The 20,538-nt window shown below is 43.6% G+C and overlaps 1 protein-coding gene across 4 annotated transcripts in view; it reads right to left on the bottom strand.

Annotated features, from left to right (window-relative positions):
* AP2A2 (adaptor related protein complex 2 subunit alpha 2) overlaps positions 1 to 18,397 on the bottom strand; it is an 81,304-nt gene extending 62,907 nt beyond the window's left edge. For 3 of the 4 annotated variants that reach the window (XM_063117106.1, XM_063117107.1, XM_063117109.1), the window contains exon 1: positions 18,195 to 18,396. In XM_063117106.1, coding sequence (XP_062973176.1) covers positions 18,195 to 18,261 — 67 coding nt within the window. In that variant the 5' untranslated portion in view covers positions 18,262 to 18,396. Of the gene's footprint in view, positions 1 to 18,194 lie in introns of all 4 variants that reach the window. The other variant, XM_063117108.1, reaches the window with a different exon arrangement.
* Between the last annotated feature and the right edge of the window lie 2,141 nt (positions 18,398 to 20,538).

The following is a 20,538-nucleotide window of genomic DNA, read 5'->3' as shown; positions in this document are numbered from 1 at the left end:
AACACTTTGTTTGGCAGTGGGGTGAACATAAACATTTCACTTCTTGTCCATCAAGTAACTAAAACGAACATTTCCAGAGGCAAGGGCAGCAGAAGAATCATGGCAGCATGGAACAGCCTTGATAGAATTAAGTCCCCATAGTTTGATGACAAACTGCCAAAGGTTACGAAAATAATTTTACAAATCAACCTCCAAGCCTACTATGATATACAATGCAGAGCGTTGGCCAACATCAGCTGATGAAGAAAAATTAGCTGTTATGCTAAAAGCCATGAAATGACATGTGTTAAATCTCAATTTGCAATCATCTACCAAATGAAGTAGTGATGGCACACAGATGTAGCAGCTGAGAGTCATACCATCTATAAAAACAAGCATAGAGGTGGCCAGTGAACTTCCCACCTTGCAGAAGGGATCTCCCAGGATCCAAGCCATTCCCTTGGCAAACCTAAAACATACTGACAGCTCAGATAGATGCGACAGCTAGGAATGCCTACTAGGGCTGTGCACGGACCCCCCACTCCGCCCCGCTCCGCAAATTGCGGATCAAGCCCACTCTGCCCCGCTTTAATCCGCCTAGGGTCTGCTCCACTCCGCTGTGGAGCTCCCGCTCCAAATCGGCGCTCCGCAGTGGTGGGGGGTAGCGCCAGGTAAGGCCCCCCCTCCCTCCTCCTCCTTACCTGCTTCCATCCCAGCCCGCCACCAGCTTCACTAGAGCCCGTGGCTCAGCCAGGAACTGTAAGCCCCGTTTGCGGCCTACATTTCTGGGTTGAGCTGCGGGCTCTAGTGAAGCTGGCGATGGGCCGCAACGGACGCAGATAAGAGCCCCCTCCCCCTTACCTGGCTCTGCCGCCGTCCCCACACAGGCAGCGGCGGCAGGGCCAGGTAAACACCCCCTCCTTCCTCCCCCTTACCTGCATCCGTCCGCAGCCCCGCGGCTGCTTCAACTGAGCCCAAGGACTCAAACAGGAAGACCAGACCACAGTTGAAGCAGCCGCAGGGTCGCGGACGGATGCAGGTAAGAGCCCCCTCCCCCTTGCCCCCTTACCTGGCTCTGCTGCTGTCGCCGCACGGGTGGCAGCGGCAGCGGCAGGGCCAAGTAAACCCCCTTACCTTTTTTGCAGAGCTCTGGATTGAGGCGAAGGATCCACCTTCACCTCGATCTGCTCCGCGACGCTCCACTGCTCCCCCGATCCTCTTCGCCTCCGCTTTAAGGGGAGGCGAAGCACCCCAATCCGCTTCTGCTTCTCCGGTCCGAGGAGAAGCAGAGCACAGCCCTAATGCCTACTATAAGCTTCGGCTGATATGCCATTTGCACCCCTTCCTAGAGTTAGAAGATCTAAAGACGGTAGTGCACGTGCTGGTAACTTCAAGGCTCGGCTTCTGCAATGCGCTCTACATAGGGCTACCTTTGTGCCTAGTCTGGAAACTTCAACTAGATCAAAATATGGCAGACAGGTTGTCACTGGTACAACTAGGGGTGACCATATTACACCAACTCTAAAAACACTTCACTGGCTGCCAATGAGTTTCCGGGCGAAGTATAAAGTATTGGTTATTACCTTTAAAGCCCTATATTATTTTGGTCCAGGTTACCTGCAGGATTGCCTTCTCCCGTACAATCCGCCCCGCACACTTATGTCCTCTGGGAAGAATTTACTCCAGCCAGCCAAAACTAGGCTGACAACTGTTACCCAGAGGACCTTCTCTTCTGCCACTCCCAGACTGTGGAATGACCTGTCAGAAGAGATTCGTCAACATAATAGTCTTTTCGAATTCAAGAAGGATGTAATATCTTCCGGCAGGCCTACCCAGATAAATTTTAAGATATTTGACTGCTATTTTAATATTGTATCAGTTTTATGTTTTTAATCAGTTTTATGTATTTTGTGGTATTTGCATCTAGTGTTGTTCCCCACATCGATCCAGAGGGAGAGGCAGGTAAGAAATAATTTATTATTATTATTATTATTATTATTATTATTATTATTATTATTATGGGTTGTGCAATGACAACATTTTGCCCAACACCACATTCAAGATAGAAAGGAATAGTGTGACAGATAGTTGCACTCATGGAGAACTAACAAAAAGGAGTCAGATTTCCACCACCACCACCCTAAACTGAAGTAACCTGGCCACAGTTATTCTGGGGACATCTAGGTCTGTTGGCAATATGCTACATGGAGCTGCCCATGAAGACTGTTCAGAAACTAGTGGCTGTATTTTGAATTGTTGACTAGGACCAGCCAGTGGAAACATCTCACTAGTGCTGAACTTCACTGGATTCCAGTCTGTTTCCAGGCACATTCCAAATGTTGCTTACCCTTAAAGCCCTGCATAGCACAGGACCCTGTACCTGAAGGAATGCCCAACCCCATGCCAATCTGTCTGTGTACTGAACTGCCTTCAGCCACTCTCTATTTGTGGAATTCCCTCCACAGAGATGGCCACCTACAGCCCACATTGTTATTTTAAATGTATTCTTCTTGTTTATGTTAGCCACCATGAAAGTGCTGCTGAAGGAATATTATATACACCCAAGAGCTATTGTAGAATAGCAATTTAGAGCACAATACACTGAGCTAGAAGTTCCTCTTCATATGAGACATGTTGATAATATAGGCTTCTGTTACCCAGAAGGATTACCAAGAATATATGAGAAGAGCTTTGAACACCCAGTAACACAGAACAAATGCTAAGCATTATTCTTTAGCATGCTTTTTCCAAGATGATGACTGCTGTGACCCATGTACATCATCTAAAAATGAAGGATTACATTCAATGTTGGCTTTGCACTAGTAGGAAACACTCCCATTGCACTACCCAGGTTCTCTGCATTGTGCCCATGACTCCTGCACACTGCATCTCCTGATACCCTTCCCACAAAAGCTGCTCCTGAAAGTTGGGGGATCCTCTGGAACAGCACAGGAAATACAATACAAGGCTACAGAGATACAGCACAGAGGGCTGTGAAAATTGGGTGACCCATCTTTGAGTGGAAGCATTTTCTGCTAGTGCAAAGCCATCATGGGATACAACCCAAAGCTTCTCTTTAGAACTATTGTTTCTCATGTCTAAATTTAACTGATTAATTAATGAGAACTCATACCAAAAATAACAAGGAAACTTTATCTAATTGGTTAACAGAACCACCCAATAGTCACAAATGTTAAATATTTTTCAACATAAGCATAAAAAGTAAGTGTGCTTAATACCATTTTCCTCAACAGTTTTAATCATTTTGTCTCCATTTCACCACATTACAAGGAAAAGAGAAGCAAAAATGCTTACACCAATAACAGTTATTTTCCACTCCAGACTAGAACACTGACCTTCAAACCCTGAATTCTTCTGACTAACAGAAGGCATGTGCACTTCCTCTGAAAGGTCATTTAGATAGATAGGAACATCCAGGGACCCTCTTTCTACAAAGTTGCCAGAATTAGCTGAGCTAGATGTACAGTAAGAGACAGCATTGTATTCAATTTCATACAACGTTGAAACAAAAAAATCCTTGTAAGCCGCAGCATATTCCTCAAAGTCTAATTCCAACAATTAAAGTAGCTGAATATGCCAAGGGAAGCCACAGCCTCTGTTTGTGTGCATTGACAGTGAAACTGTAGTGTAGGATGCAAAATCAGGACTGGCGTTGGGTTATTTGTGTGCTCAAGGCAAGAGACACTGACCTCATCAGCTGTTTTAGGGCTGTGAGTGGTTTGCTAACCACACCAACAACTGACCCTTGCCAGATTTGGATGACACAGCAACATACAAGCTTGGCTTCGGTTACGGAATGGGAGTTCTTGGGCACCTGGCATGTGCCACAAACCATGGTGACATATTTAAACCACTATCGCTTAAAAAGATCCTGTGAACTTACCTAATGTGTGGATGGCACACACACAGACTGGGTTCACACAGTACAACAACCCACAATCAGGTTTGAGTATGGTTTGAGGGTGGGCTGTCACTGAACTGTGTTCTCTGAACCCAGATGCGATAACAAACCATGGTTTGTTAACCACGAACAACCCACAGTTTGCAACCCAACAACAAATCATGGGTTCTCCTCATGGGTTGTTCGTGGTTAACAAACCATGGTTCGTTAGTGCGGCTTGGTTCAGACAACATGATAAAACACTTTTCAATGACAACCCATGCTCAGCCCATATTCAACCCTTGACTTTGGGTTATCACGTTGTCTTAACCAAGCCAAACAGACATTACAACAGCCTGTGGGCGTCTGGGTGGCTTGTTACCAATGGCACCAAGCCACCTTGGCCTGGCTCACACAACACAACAAACTGCAGTGCCAAAGGCAATTATGGAAAACCTCCTGGCATGTGACCAGCTTGCACAGCAGTTAACAAGTCACCATGGCTTTTTAACTGTCTGCCAATCATGCGAACCAGGCCACACACACAGTGGGATTTCATCACTTCTGCTAGTGTCACTGTCAAGGTGTGTGACAGTGCCCCCATATACAGCTTCATTAAGCACTTGTGAGAGGCCAAGGAGTTATGTCCTAACCTTGTAAACCACCTTCATGGGAAACAGTTTATAAGAAGGTTTCTTGCCTTGCATCCCAATTCCTTTTAAGTTTTATTTTTACATCAGAGATTTGTTATGTAAAATAAACCAGTCACTACTCACAAAACACACATGCACGCACGCACACACACACACACACACACCACAGGGCATCCAAACCAAGTATGGATTTGCAGCTATTAAGTACAGCAGTTCCTTCAAATTCATGAAAGTGCACAAGTAATAACTCTGACTGTATTATTCAAGCCTAATTTGTTAATTCTAGAAAGCATATCCTCAAATGTCTGAACAACAAGACATTCCCTCATGCCTTGGTGGTTCATTTTGCATTATTTGTTTTCAACAGCAGAGGATTATCTCTGTGATGTGCTCCCTGCAGATTACTCCACTGCAGAGCTTCCTCCGTTTGTTACAGATGGCCAATCCCCTTTTAACAACAAGCTAATAAGTGTGGAAAAATTCATGATGACCGCTCAGTTGGGTTGAAATGCAGTTTTCAAGCCTACATAAGCTAGGCTGCTGGATAAGAGCTGCCAAGATTACAATGGAAACATGCTTCTCTCTCTTTCTCACTTTATAAAAAAAGGTGGTTTGTTTGTTTTTTGGTCTAGTTATCTTCAAATGATACATCCAACCAAGCCTTGGAGGGAAAATACTATTTTTAAGACAACATAACCCTTAGCAAGGCAAAGGCCATTTACTGAGCTGAGACCACTGTCCTCTAGTTCAGATCTGGGTTAATCAAACACTATGATGGCCCAGAACACTAGTGAAGTCAGTTTAATATAAATCATAGCTTTCTGGGTTTTATATACACAAAGTTTCAATTATAGTGAACTGATTCAATTACAGGGAACAACATCGCCGCCTCCGCCTCCGCCTCCTTTATGTTCTAGTGGTCATCTGTAAACATGGCTAACCCCACAAAAAAGCTGCAGCATGTGCTAACTATAACGCAATAGAAACTCTTCAGTAGCTCCTGATTCAGAATTGAAAGGCAGCGGTAGAACTGTCAGAATCCAGGCCAAGCCTGATAAGAGGGTAAAAAGAGTTAAACCAAGCCACTTCAGTAGATGTAACAACCAAGCAGGAAAAAAGAGCATCTAATGGAATGATTTCCCAATAGAAATGTTTACTTTAGCTGTCCTATGTACCAGGTCAAGGCTGGCATCCAATCAAACAAGATCAAAGGAAATAAACATAATGTATGTTGAGCCAGAGTAGCTTTTCACCATGGGATATCGAATATCCTAATAATTATCATAGCTGCATAACTCCTACAAAAGGTTCTTTTATCTAATACTGGATCAAGAAAACCCAGTTCTATAAAAAAAATATTGAGTTGTTTATATCCATTCCACATTCTTAATGTGCCATTTCTTCTCTTTGCCATATTTTTATTATAAAATTATAATAAAATTATAGTTATTATAAAATAAAGGTTTCAATACATTGGTGCTTAAACTATAATTTTTCCACGCATCTCATTTTCCATGCACACTGATTCTTTTACCCATTTTAGCCACACGCAAATTTAGCCACACGTACTGAATGGAACCATGGAATTTCTTTAATACAGCAGTAGATACTTTTGATTCTTAGCTGTGGGAGGGAAGTATTTAAAACAATATTAAACACTGCCACCTTGGCTAACACAAAGGAGAGAGGCAGGCATCTTTCTGGAGCAGTGCATGCATATTTATGGTAATATCACTTGACGAAATACAACCACTCATAATACTGAAAGCACGTCACACAATTGCCAGTCAAGCAAAAATTATTCTGTTGTGCACACAAAGTCTGATTTAATTACAGTTTCTAAGCTGGCTTATTTAATAAGTAGATGGATGTATGATCTGACATAATCAAAGAAGTTGATGTAGCTCATTGAACATTCTACTTGACAATGCACAACCTCACACATTCCCCTCTACAATCACCCTGAAGTGCTAATACAATTAATTCAGAAAGCCCTGCTGAAGGACAAGGGAGTCAAACCTTGAAGTAACTAAATAACCATTTGCCAGAGGAGCCAATGGTTTGTATCACCACTTACATTTAAAAAACTGAATTCATCACTATACTTTTTAACTGAAGGAAAGCCCCCATTTCTGTTGATTTCTCTTTCCACGGCAGCACTATGGCACATCCTGTGATGATCAGGCATGACTTTTCAGGGAGGCACAACTGGATGTGCCAGGACAGAGGGAAGAAAGCCCCTCTGCACAAGCAGAATACAACTTAATGCTTCCCTGAATTCCCCCCACCCCATATTAAGATTTTGATTCTGAACAGCAGGAGTCTATTTATATTCCATCTCCTCTAAAGCTTTAGGCAGCTTACAAATCTGGTAATATATTTAGAAAGACACACAATAAAAATCAAGCCATTGCGATGAAGACAGCAGGAACATGCAATTATGGATGCAATCCTGCCAGACTGAAGCATTTAACAGCACAGTCCTACAGAAGTCTACTCAGAAGTAAATCTCATGGTGTTCAATAAGCCTTACTCCTAGACAAATGGGTATAAATTGCAGTCTAAGTTCCATTGAATTCAAGAGGGCCTTAACTTTGGATGAACTTCCCCAATAAAAGCATCACACTTCCCCCAAGAGTAGAACTAAGGTGGTGGGCTTTGCATATGCACACCGTAAAAAAACACTGAGAAGTGAGATGCTTCCAATGTATGTCCTTAGGACTAAAACCAGAAAATTATCCTTTACTTTAAAATCATCATTAAAATAATTGTAAAGTAAAGATGTAAGAAGAATATTGAAAACTATTTTGAAGATCTTAAGCCATCTTCCTGAATTAGGGCAGACACTTTTTCCATCCAGGCATAAAAGGCCATTAAGCAATCTTATCATATATGCCTATTGTGAATTTCAGATAGCAAGAGCTTGATTAAAGGATTACCATGGCTTTGCACCATCACACACATACACACACACAGTTTGTTTGTTTGTTTTAACATAATGACTCTGAACAGCAATTAGGTTCAGGCAGATCAGAAAAGTGTTGAGTTATATATTAAGCAGGGGTAGGCAGCCTGGAGCTCTCTAGATGTTTTGGACTACAATTCCCACACACCCTAGCCAATATGGCCAGCGATCAGGAATTATAGGACTGCCCCATGTTGCCTGCCCCTGCGTTAAAGCAATCAGCACATTGGGCAGCTCCTCTTATAATAGGAGTGTCTAACCTGTTTGAGCCAAAGTGCCAAATTCAATTTCAGAGATGTTCTCTGAGGAAACACATTCTAATGGTGGGCAAGGCAAAAAATCAAAATGGGTGGGGGGCAAAAATACTATCAAAATTTAACTGAAAGTCCATACTGCTAGTACTTAAGCCTTAGGGGAGGCATTTCAACCTATTAAAATGGGGGAGGGGCTGCACAAAAGCTGGGAAAACTCCTAACAATTGGCAGTTAGGGTGAAGTGGGCATGACCATCTGTGGAATCCCAGAGGATCAGACTGGGATGCCAGGCAGGCTAGATTTGGCCAACAGGCCTCAGGTACAGTATCCCTGTTCTGTAACAAGAGATCAATGCATGAAGGTGAAATTTAATGAAGAATTTTACAAACTGAATGACAGGGACAAAGTCAATTGAGGGGAATAAGCTATACTGGTCACATTATTGCCTTGTACAGCATATTGAGGTACAGGGACTTAATATCAAAACTGATTGGGCCAGATCTTTTTATGATAATAATACTGAAAGCTCCACTTGGAATTTTACAGGAGTATACCTAGAAGAGCGCATAGTGCAGAAACAAGGATCTCTATGCCCCAACCATAGTGGATTTCCCAAAGAATACCCATTACAGGGATTCAAGAGATAACAAAATATAGAAAAGGAAAAGCAAGGAAACACAGGGCTCATCTAAACCAAGCAGGATATTCCACTATGAAAGTGGTATATGTAAGACAGGAGCCACACTACTGCTTTACAGTGGTATTGAAGTGCACTGACAACTGTTGGGGCCCATTGACACATATTATATACCGCTTTCATAGTGTTATATCCTGCTTGGTGAAGATGTATCGTGAGCCCCAACAATTGTCAGTGCACTTCAATACCACTATAAAGCAAAACTGTGTCTCCCGCCTTTTATATACCACTTCCATAGTATCCTGCTTGGTGTAGATGAGCCCATAGACTATGTCATAGAGAGTGAACCTGAGTATACATGATCAGGGGGAAAGCGAATTGATTAAGAGTTTTCTTCCATCTGATATTTTCTACAGATAGCAGAAAGTGGAGTAGAAGGAAACACTTTGTGTAACAGAAAAATTATAGCTAGTTCCTTGCCATGCACATATTGGTATCGGCCACAAAATGGGAACATTTTTTACCAAATGTTTTGTAGAGGCATGCCTCCTTACTGGCAAGCAAGTAAAAGCATGTCATTTCTCTACCTTTTCCAAGACTATCCCACACCCCACACTTAGAAACACTGTGGGCAAAGTGAGAAGACAAGACCCAATCTAGGTCACTGATGACACATAAAGACTCAGAATACACAGGCAGAGCATCAAACAGGCCTTTTGTCAACTTCTTCAGATAAGGGCACAACTGGTATATATGATAAAGTCAGACCTAGCCTCAAGCCATGTATGATCTAGGTTGCCTTCAGGGAAGATTACTGTCATGTGCTCTATATGGAGCTACTCTTGAAGACAGCTTAGAAATGTCAACTGATCCAGAATGCAGCTGCCAGAGTTCTGGTAGGGGGTGGAAGAATAGAGCATATTATGCCAATCCTTTATCAACTCCACTGGTTACCATTTTATCTCTCAGCTCAATTCATGGTGCTGGATTTCATCTTAAAAGTTATGATTAGCTGGGGCCTCCTCCCATATGATCCTGCTCGGAACACTGTTCTGCTATGGAAGACCATCTCCATGTACCCTTGCAATCTGAGATGGAGTGAGTGGGCATGAGCTTCACCCATTGTGTGGTCCAGATGGTGGACCACCCTGCCTAGGGAGGTGCACTCGGCTCCTTTGCTGCCAGCCTTTCAGTGTGCAATGACAGCAATTTTATTCCAGTGAGCATTTTCTCCCAATATGGACTTTGATGAAGACTTAACTGTTGCTTTTAATGTTAGATTTAGTATTTTTATTGTGAGCTCTCCATCTTGAGTACCCATTGGTATACAAAAACAGATAAAAATGAATGAAAACAAAACAAAATAAAGACATGACTTGTATTCCAAAAGTGGAGAGGAAAGAGAATATAAGAAATGCCATGCTGGATCAGACCGAGGGTCTATCTAGGCCAGCACTATGTTCACACAGTGGCCACCCAGGTGTTGTTCAGGGACTAACAAAGCAGGACATGGTATAACAGTACCCTCCCACCCATGTTCCCCAGCAACTGGTGCACACAGGCTTACTGCCTCTGATATTGGAGGTAGCACACAACCATTAGGGCTAGTAGCCATTGATAGCCTTCTCCTCCAGAAATTTATCCAACTCCCTTTTAAAGCCATCCAAATTAGTGACCATCACCACATCTTGTGGAAGTGAGTTCCATAATTTAACTAAGCGCTGTATGAACAAATACTTCCATTTATCTTTCCTGAATCTCCCACCAATCAGCTTCAAGGGATAACCCTGGGTTCTAGTATTATGGGAGAGGGAGAAAAATGTCTCCCTATCCACATTCTCCACACCATGCATTATTTTGTACACCTGTATCAGGTTTCCCCTTAGCCTCCTTTTTTCCAATCTGAACAATCCCAGCTATTGTAACCTTCCCTCACAGGAGAGATGCTCCACCCCTCAATCATTTTAGTTGCCCTTTTCTGCACTTCCCCCCCCCAACTCTATAGTATCTTTTTTTAGGTATGGTGACCAGAATTGTACACAGTATTCTAAGTGTGGTCGCACCATAGATTTGTATAAAGGCAGTATGATACTGGCCATTTTATTCTCAATTCCTTTTCTTATAATGCTTAACATGGAGTTTGCCTTCCTTACATTGGCCACACACTGGGTTGACATTTTCATTGAGCTGTCCACCACAACCCTAAGATCTCTTTCTTGTTTGGTCACCACCAACTCAGATCTCATCAGGTTACACTTGAAGTTGGGTGTGTTTTTTGTTTGTTTTTTGCCCCAATGTGCATCACCATACACTTGCTTACACTGAACCACATCTGCCATTGGATGCCCACTCTCACAGCTTGGAGAGATCCCTTTGGAGCTCTTCACAATATATTTGTGTTTTAAGAACCTGAAATAATTTGGTGTCAACAGCAAACCTGGCCACCTCACTGCTCACTCCTAGTTTCAGATCATTTATGAACTAGTTGAAAAGAATTGGTCCCAATACCAATCCCTGTGGGACCCCACTATTTACTTCCCCCTTCAGGAGAATATATCATTTATTCCTACTCTCTGCTTTCTGTTCTTTAACCAGTTACTGATCCATAAGAGGACCTCTTCTCTTATCCCATGACTGCTAGGTTTGTTCAGGAGTCTTTAGTGAGGGACTTTATCAAAACCCTTTTGGAAGTCCAAGCCCCCATCTTGACGGTGGCGCTTTGGCACTGTCAGGTCCCCAGTTCCCGCACTTGCGTTCCTTCCCGGCATCTGCATGGGAAGGAATGCCAGTGTGAACTTTCCACTGTGGTGCTGAGCACCGGGAGGGATCAAGAAGGAACAAGGCAGCCAAAAAAGGATGAGGAGAGGAACACAGGGTGCCCTAACCACGTCTCCTCCCTCTAACTGCCTGTTCCTCCCCTCCTTTTTTAAATTTTATTATCTGTATCTGCACAGCTCCTCCCCCCACCATTTTATTTTTACAGAGGTGCAGGGCACAGGGCTCTCCTGAGCTCCTGGAGATCCGCCCCCTTCCCTGTCCAGCCCATGGTGACCAATCACACAAAAAAGTTGGGGTAAGTGCCCAACTTTTTTTCAGTGGAGTTTCTGGGGTTTGTCCCCGGATGGCTTTGCAATGGCGGCTATGTCATGTAGATAACATGTAACTACTACAAATCCACCCCAGGGCAAACCCTTCATGAAGACAAGCCCCAAGCAAACAATGTCCACTGGATCACCCCATCTACATGTTTGTTGACACTCTCAAAGAATTCTAGAAGATTAGTGAGACAGGACTTGCCTTTGCGGAAGCCATGTTGATTCTTCTTCAACAGGACATGCCCTTCTATATGCTTACTAATTTTGTCTTTGATAATGCATTCAACCAATTTACCTGGAATGGAGGTCAAGCTAACCGGCCTGTAATTTCCCAGATACCCCCTGAATCCCTTTTTAAAAATTGGTGTTACAAGCAGACAACTGCAGCTACAGGAAAAAGGCACAGAAATCTCACAGTTTGCCTTGTGAACTCGTAAAAGCTTGGGGAGGGGAGGATGTTCTGTGTCCGGCAGAGATTCTTACCCCGCAAATGCAGGACATCACTTTTGTTTGCCTAGAGTCTGGGTTGTTTCATTACGAAATACCTTGCCTGTTTTCAAACCAAGTTAAACCAACAATATTAACATCATCTCTGCTGGTACACACTGGGTCTATTAAGTACAAGGCATCTGCTTATCAGTTGGAGGGAAATGTGTAGAAATAGGAACAGTCTGCTTTTACTACCGTACTGAAATGGCTCAAAATGATGGGCCAAAACCAACCAATACATGATGGGAACTTTTCATAGAGGTCACTAGGGGAGGGTATTAATGGCAGCACTACCTAGTGAGCTGTACAAGTGTTACTTTAGACATAGGGTTTCAAATAACAAGACAAACTGACTGGGTTAACACAACATGCCACAGCTTGTCATGGCTTATTTACGGCACAACCAGCCAAGGTGCTCACAGGCACCATCCTGAATATTCAACTCCCAAATGTGGGTTGTCATGTCTTGCGAACCCAGTCAGTGGGGGTTCACATAACCTCACATAACCATGGCCTTGCATAACCTGTGTGCTGCTTGAGGCTAATGAGACAAGCCATGGTCAGGGGTTGAATATTCAGAATACCACCTGCAGGTGTTGTGGCTTAGAGCTGCAGCACGTCATGTGAACAGTCCCATTCTAAATGAAGATAATTCACTGGAAGATTGTGGAAGGAAATCACTACCTGCTCTATAACAATGGCCTCAACAGAAAGGCAAGGCATTTTCCTCAACAGCAAGGTTATTTAACTTGAATGAATGTTCCAAGGCCCAAGACTATAGCAGGGACGTAATTACATTATCTAGTTCTCCATAGTTTTATACCACCCAAAGCAGGACACAATGGTGTTTCCTGTAGCCAATAATATGTAGAGCATCCAAAGTGCAGTATTCTACACTGCAAGACCCAAGGGCCACTGGCAGCTCCCAATTACCTCAAGTGCAGCTCTCTGCCTCTCTCTCTATTCTCTCTCTTCCTCTGCAGGAGCTCCTCACTCTCAGCAAGGGCTCTCTAGCTTTGCCTTGCTGTTTGCTTTAGCAGTTGGCCAGCTGCTGTGACCTGGGCTACCAGAGATGGCTTTGGGTCTCATCGGATGTAAGGTTGTGGGGGAAGGGGTCAGAGGAAAACAGAGAAGTAATCAGCCAATTGGCTGGGGTGGGGAAGGAGCCCAAGAGGCAAAGAACTATGTGATTGGCTATCTGCAGTGGTGCATTATGCAGACATTGGAGGTGGAGGGGAAATTGGATGTGCAGGTGAGAGAGAGATCACAATGTGGACCTTTGCTGGGAGATTTTGTAGCAGTGAGTAGAACAGAAAACTCTCTCAGTGATGAGAAAACGATCCATCCCAGTCCTGGGACCTCGTTAATCTGTTGGAATTTGCCTGCCTGGTGACTGACTGATTAGGCCTTGCTTGGATGACATGAAGGAAAGGGTGGGGAGAAGACTGAAAAGGCCTCCAGCCGAGTCCAGCACACAGGATGCTGACAGCCCAGGAAAGACCCCCAAGTGGCCTTCATGGTGCAGCCAAATTGGCTTCTGTTGGAAAAATAGTGAAGATCACTGCTATAGTATGTAGAGCTGCCCTCACCCCTAGCTGTAACCATGTCTTGTATCCTGTGATAGATGGCCATGAACTTTAGTAATCCTGCTACGACTGAAACAGATACAGAAGAAGAGTCCATTTAGACAGAGAAGAGCTTTAGATTTTACAAACAAGCAGTCAGCAGTCAGCAGTCAGCTGGAAGTGCTTAATTATGATGTCCAGAAGGTGTATATGAAATGCTCTGGAAGTATCATTTCAGGACAACAGCCACTGAATCCTTGATTACATAAACAAATATCACTGGGACATGAAGAACTATTTGCTTTCCCAATAGCAGAACTCATTCTCGTTGCTCAATCAGCTCAGCTAACTTCTGCAACATATAAGCAAACCTTTGATCCACAGTAGTTTTCAGTTTTAAGACCTACATTTGTTTCCCTGCTTTACATGAAACCCATTGTTACAATGGATTGGGGCGTCATCACAGGCTTCAGTATATTACACTCCTTTAGTACTATGGATAAATCTTCAGCATAGTATTGACATTTCATTCCATACTTATTGTTTCTTTTCTCTCTCAACATAGCATATTAGAAAGGGGTGGGCAACCTGCAGCCCAACAGCCACATGTGGTGCTCAACCCAATTTCAAAAGTCCTCTGTGTGAAATTAGTTCAGACCTCTGGAAAGAGTCATCTGTCCTTTTCCTGACAGCCTACTGAATGGAGAGAAAGAAGGAAAGAGGAAAAGTAGGTGGCAGGGAAAAGGGTAGCCCACCCATTTTGCCACTGCTTCTGCCCACTGCCAACATGTGGCCCTCATCAGATTATCCATGAGGCATGGCTCTGAACAGAAAAAAGTTGGCCACCTCTGATACTAGGTATATGTTCCACAAAGGCATGGAAACATGAGATTGTTCAGGCACCCTCTCACTAATTCAGTAGTAAAAGAAAGGAGAAACATGGGCTCAGCAGGATAAAGATATGTTCATGATTTTTTAAAATTTCAGGTTCTCAAGGTTTTCACCCCACCACAATGTTTCAAGGAACACCCAAATCACTGTATGATTTAAGTTGTCATTTTAATGTGCTACCTCCCAACTCATAAGAACATAAGAAGTGCCCTGATGCTGGATCAGACCAAGAGTCCATCTAGTCCAGCACTCTGTTCACACAGTGGCCAACCAGCCATCGGACAGGGACCAACAAGGCAGGACATGGTGCAACAGCACCCTCCCACCCATGTTCCCCAGCAACTGGTGCACACAGGCTTACTGCCTCGAATACTGGAGAAAGCATATAACCATCAGGGCTAGTAGCCATTGATAGCCTTTGCCTCCAGGAATTTATCCACCCCCCTTTTAAAGCCATCCAAATGGTTTCTTGCCATTACCACATCTTGTGGAAGTGAACTCCATAATTTAACTATGCGCTGTGTGAAGAAGTCCTTCCTTTTATTTGTCCTGGATCTCCCACCAATCAGCTTCATGGGATGACCCCGGGTTCTAGTATTTTGAAAGAGGGAGAAAAATGTCTCCCTATTCACATTCTCCACACCATGCATAATTTTGTACACCTCTATCACGTACAATTTTGTACACTCTTACATGCAATGTGATTTTTGTTGTGGTCCATCACTTAAGAAGTGATTAAAAGTATATTTTAAAGCAATGAATATGGAAATATGACAGATTTGACAAGAGTATGCATCTTTGTTTGTTTTTCTAAGCATTAAGTAGCTGATCTATGCATTTCTAATTAAAAGCTTTCACTTAATAGATGGGTTTACTATAAACCCCTAGGCTTTTTTCTTTCTTTTTCTTGTGTTAGGGATGTGAGACAGTCTCGTAGTGAAGCTAATCCTCTTGGATGCACATCCTGTGTGTTGTATTTTGATAGGCAAAGGGAAGAGGCAGCATTGAATCAGACCACTGGATCTGCATAAAATCAAAATTTTATGCAGATCCAGTGGTCTGACTCAACACTGCCTCTTCCCTTTGCCTGTCAAACTATAGCACACATGACATGGATCCAAGAAGATTAGGTTTACTGTAAGATTATAAACATTTTCCTTCAACTAATCTTTCTCAGAGCACTATCTATAAGGAATTAGTGTGGGCAATATTAGCATTTTGATAATTCATTAAATAGCCAATATATTTCTACTATGAGATTAGTGGAAGTATATTTACTACAAGGTTAGTATGCAAGATGAGAGACAGTTCTCTCAACAAACACACACACACACAAGGATTTTTCCTAAACACCACAGCCCTAACCACATTTGCATAGAGGTATATTCTATTACATCACTAGGACTTTTTTTCCCAAGTTAGTACAACAAGAATTGTCCATATCACGCTGGGTAAAAATGTACAAGCTTCTTCAAATGGGTATTGAGAAAACAGCTCTCTATTGTAGTCTGGCACACAAACAACAACAACAACACCATGGTACTCAGTGACTGTCATGTTATTTTCCCCAGTATTTTTGATAGTATTTTTGCAAGTTGATTCAGTGTGTCCAGGGCCAGCCCAAGACATTTTGCTGCCTGAGGCAAAGGACAAGATGGCGCCCTCCCCATTCCGCTGACAAAAGCTTACCAGACTGGCAGCTGAATCATACATGAACACTGGTGAAGGAACAGTGATGTCCTCCATTGTACCCGAGGGCAGCAAGCTAGCTTAGGGGATGCAGAGGAAGTCACATGGCATACACAGCTCTATCCTCCATCACTTCGCCATTACACTTCCACCACAACATTTGCTGCCTGAGTCAGTTGCTTCACTCTACCCAATGGTAGGGCAGGTCCTGAGTGTGTCCAACATTCACAAATCAGCTACACCAATCCCCATCCTAATGACAAATAGCCTTTGTAGAATGCAAGCATCAGTATGGTGGCACAGCAATGGTAGCATCTAACCAGCCATCATTGTGTCAAACCCCTACACCAGAAATCTTGCTACTTTGAGATACTTCCTGTTGTGCTTCCTGTATTAATACATGTGTTGATAGAGAGGAGCTGTTGTCTCTGGAAGCACCCTAGAAGGCAAACCACTTTTCATCCTTTTTTACTAAAGCCCAGCTCTAAGGTATATGAAGCCAGAAATCTCTCACCAGCTACAAGAACATTTACACATGCCAGATTTGTGCAGGAGATAGATAAGATGGAATTTACTCCTCATGGTTAGAAATATCCGTGGAGTATGTGTGTTGGCATAACTACCAATATGGCTATTAGCATTCTTTAAACAATTCTTAAGATTAACGCTGGCCAGCTCACTAATGGCTTTTTAGATAGATGTCTCTAGCTTTGTTTTAAAAGGTCTCCTTAAGACAGTGGCCGTGCTGCCAAAAGAAGATTAGGAGTATTTTGCCAGCTACGCAGCAGGGAATTTGTAAAACCTTAGATGACTGCAGGCTTATCTAGACACAAAAAATGCCCCAATTTAACTAACTTGTCTACTAAATATACATACAATTAACCTGTGCCACTCCAATTTCTGAATTAAACTGAATCATTGGGGAAAGGGTAGAGATCAAAACAGCTACACTCAGTTATTCTAACATGGCTTAGATTTCATTAGGCCAATGTAGTACATACAATTTAAACACACCAATTCTTCTCAAGAATTATTTACGCAAGCGATTCTAGAGACTTACACTGGTGGCATTTTGCACAATTTTTTTTATTTTTATTTTTTATTTTATTTTTTGAGATGGTCAACATTAGAACCTAGGAAGCCGGAAGGATTTGCCCCTACCTATCCTTACTGCTTTATGCTTTCTGGCATAAAATACACCACTAACACACTTACAGTGTTGGATTAAATTTCCTGGTTTGTACAGAGAATGTCGAAAGAGAGAAACACTTCCTTCCCTAAAAGCATCCACCTTTTTGCTTTCATCACACATATATACCACCACCCTACTAGATGTAATGAATGTGTTTCCTACATTGCTCATCCCTCATAGTTTTTACACACACACACACACACACACACACACACACACACACACACACACGGAGGAAGAGAGGGAGAGAGATTTGGGGTCATTTGTACTAATTTCATTAGGTCAGGCTGTCAGGATTTGAATTGGCAGCTAACCAGGTTTCATATATTTAAAGCCAGCCAGCCACGAAGACAGACTGATTTAGCCCAGTCCAGGGACTTCTTTGAGCCCCTCCAAAGCGGAATACACAGATTCTCATGTAAGGGAGGGGAAAGGATCTTTACTAGTAGCCCGAAACCCCAAATAGGAATAACACCTCTCCCCCCCCTCCCCGCACGCACACAAGCCCGTTATATTTCCATGCAAACATAACCCTTCTGCGCTCTGCAAACGCTCCCTCCCAATAGACAACCCGGAGCAAAGAAGCCGTTTCCTTGGAAAAGGAACCGCAAGTCATTCCCGCCGCCTCGCAGGCAAAAATAATAATAAAAAAAATAAATGAAGCAGGATTTTGGTATTGGAGCTGGAACAGAGCCCCACCCGGAAAAGAGAGACACCAGCCCCCAGAACCCCCCTCCCCGCGCGAAAGAGACTCCGTTTCTTTCTATGACTAACCACCCTCGCCCTACCCAGTGGAAGGCGAGATCTCCCTCTTCCCTCCCCACCAGCCGTACGAGTCCCACCCGCCCGGCCGCGGCTCTTCCTCCCGGGGCTGCCACACGTACAGTTCCTGATATCGGAGATGAAGACGGCCAGGCCCCGCATCCCGTCCCCTTTCGACACAGCCGGCATCTTGGCGACAAAGCAAAGGCTCTCCCCTCCACCTCCACCACTACTACGACGGCGACTGCTGCCGCTACTCGCTCCGGGGACCTTTAGCCTCTGGAGCCGCTTCTCCGCCCACGCTGCGCCCTCCTGAGCGCAAGCGCGGCGCTTTCCCTCGTCCGCCTCGAAGCGCCAGGCAGGCCCTCGAAGCGCCACCTCGCGTGCGGAGGGGGTGGTTGTGGGAACGGGAAGCTGGCCAAGGCGAGCATGCGGGCGGGCAGGCGGACGAGCTCGCCCGGGTGCCCGTTCTGCGCAGTCTCTCAGGCCGCAAGCTCTCAGAGTAAGCCCCGTTTGAAATGCGTGGGTCGTTCTCCCAAAGAACCATGCTTAGGATTCAGCTGCAGGGACATCCCAGGGTTTCTGCGGGATGCAGAAACCGATGGAGCCCCGCGATCTCAGCCATGTCTCTGCTCAGAAATAAGCCTCGCTCAATTCGTTAGGCTGCAATCATTAAACCATTTTCTAGGACAGGAGTGGGGATGTTTGGTTTAAGACTCCAGGATGGTCAATGGTTAAAGACCATGGGAGTTGTAGGCTAAAATATTTGGAGGGCTACAAGTTGCCAGCCATCTGCCCTAGGGAGTAAGCCCATTAGACATAATGGGACTTAAACTCCAAATAAACATGCATAGGATTGCATAGCGAGTTTTAAGGTTTGAGTATTACAACACAATTATATCCGTGTGTACCCAGTAGTAAGCCCTTCATGCCGACCAAATACGTTGAATAACAATTCCTTTCATCCATGGCCATGGCTTGGAGGGCACCAGGTTGGGAAAGACTGCTATATGTAATAAAGCCATGTTTTTACAAAGGATTATGGTTATATGCAATAAAGCCATGTCCAGAGCCATTCAGCTAGTATAGATTTTTTTTTAAAGTAGTTTATTCATAACTAGTTGGAGGAACGATAAATCAACCAAGGTTTAGACCATTCCCGTGCTCTAAAATACTTAGTTGTAACTTTTGAATTTTGACTTCTCACTCAGTTAAATTAAAAACTGTATCCTTTCCCATTATTCCAAAACATTACAATGTTACACATATGTTTCAATTTAGATGAATCAAAGTAGATCGTATAACAACATAATAACAGAAACAGCACAATCTTTATATGAGCATTATTAATTATTATACATGTCCCAGTGTATAATAAAACCCACACATTTTAATTTTTTACTGCTTTTTCATATTTTATTCCTGTACTGTTTGGTTTGGTTTGTATTTTTTTTTTAGCTTTTGTAATTCACCCAGAGAATATTTATAATTGAGCGGATTAAAAATATAATTAAATGCATTAATATTGTACTTTGTCACCAGGAACCATGGTAATTAGACAGCTGTTCCTCTCAAGCTACCTGTTTCTGTGCTTTTTGTCCTGTGGGTCCTGCACTTGCACTCAGGTCTTTCAGGGCCTCTGAGTCTTCAGCCTTCTCTGCAAGGCACACCCTTCTTTCAAGCACATTTGGCCATTTCTCTGTTGTGAGGTTCATGCAATTTACTTTAATTACAGTATGGGAGAGTGTATAATCATTTGAAGAAATAGCCTACTTCAGACTATAGAGCAGGTTGTTTTTCAATGAATGTACACTATTTATAGATAAATATCAGGATTTCTGTACATCAACCTTTAAGGACACGGTACTAAAACAGCCTTGGTTGCTCTGACCGGGTGAAAGAGGGGGAGTGCTACCCTGCTGATCTTCCTGGATCTCTCAGCAGCTTTTGATACCACTGATCATGGTATCTTACTGGATCGGCTCTGTGAGATGGGAGTAGGAGGCACTGTGTTACAGTGGTTCCACTCCTACTTGCAGGGCTGATTCCAGAGAGTGGTATTGAGGGATTCCTGTTCCACCCCATGGCTATTAAGCTGTGCGGTGCCACAGGGGTCTATTCTATCCTGTATGCTGTTCAACATCTATATGAAGCTGCTGGGTGAGGTCATTTGGGGATGGGTGTCATCAGTATGCTGATCATAGAATCATAGAATAGCAGAGCTGGAAGGGGCCTACAAGGCCATCGAGTCCAACCCCCTGCTCAATGCAGGAATCCACCCTAAAGCATCCCTGACAGATGCTTGTCCAGCTGCCTCTTGAAGGCCTCTAGTGTGGGACAGCCCACAACCTCCCTAGGTAACTGATTCCATTGTCGCACTGCTCTAACAGTCAGGAAGTTTTTCCTGATGTCCAGCTGGAATCTGGCTTCCTTTAACTTGAGCCCATTATTCTGTGTCCTGCACTC

The sequence above is a fragment of the Elgaria multicarinata genome, chromosome 2 (genome assembly GCF_023053635.1).
Source record: "Elgaria multicarinata webbii isolate HBS135686 ecotype San Diego chromosome 2, rElgMul1.1.pri, whole genome shotgun sequence".
NCBI classification, from domain to species: domain Eukaryota; kingdom Metazoa; phylum Chordata; class Lepidosauria; order Squamata; family Anguidae; genus Elgaria; species Elgaria multicarinata.
Note: the sequence above shows the minus strand (reverse complement) of the source record. Positions and strands in the feature narration are given on the sequence as shown.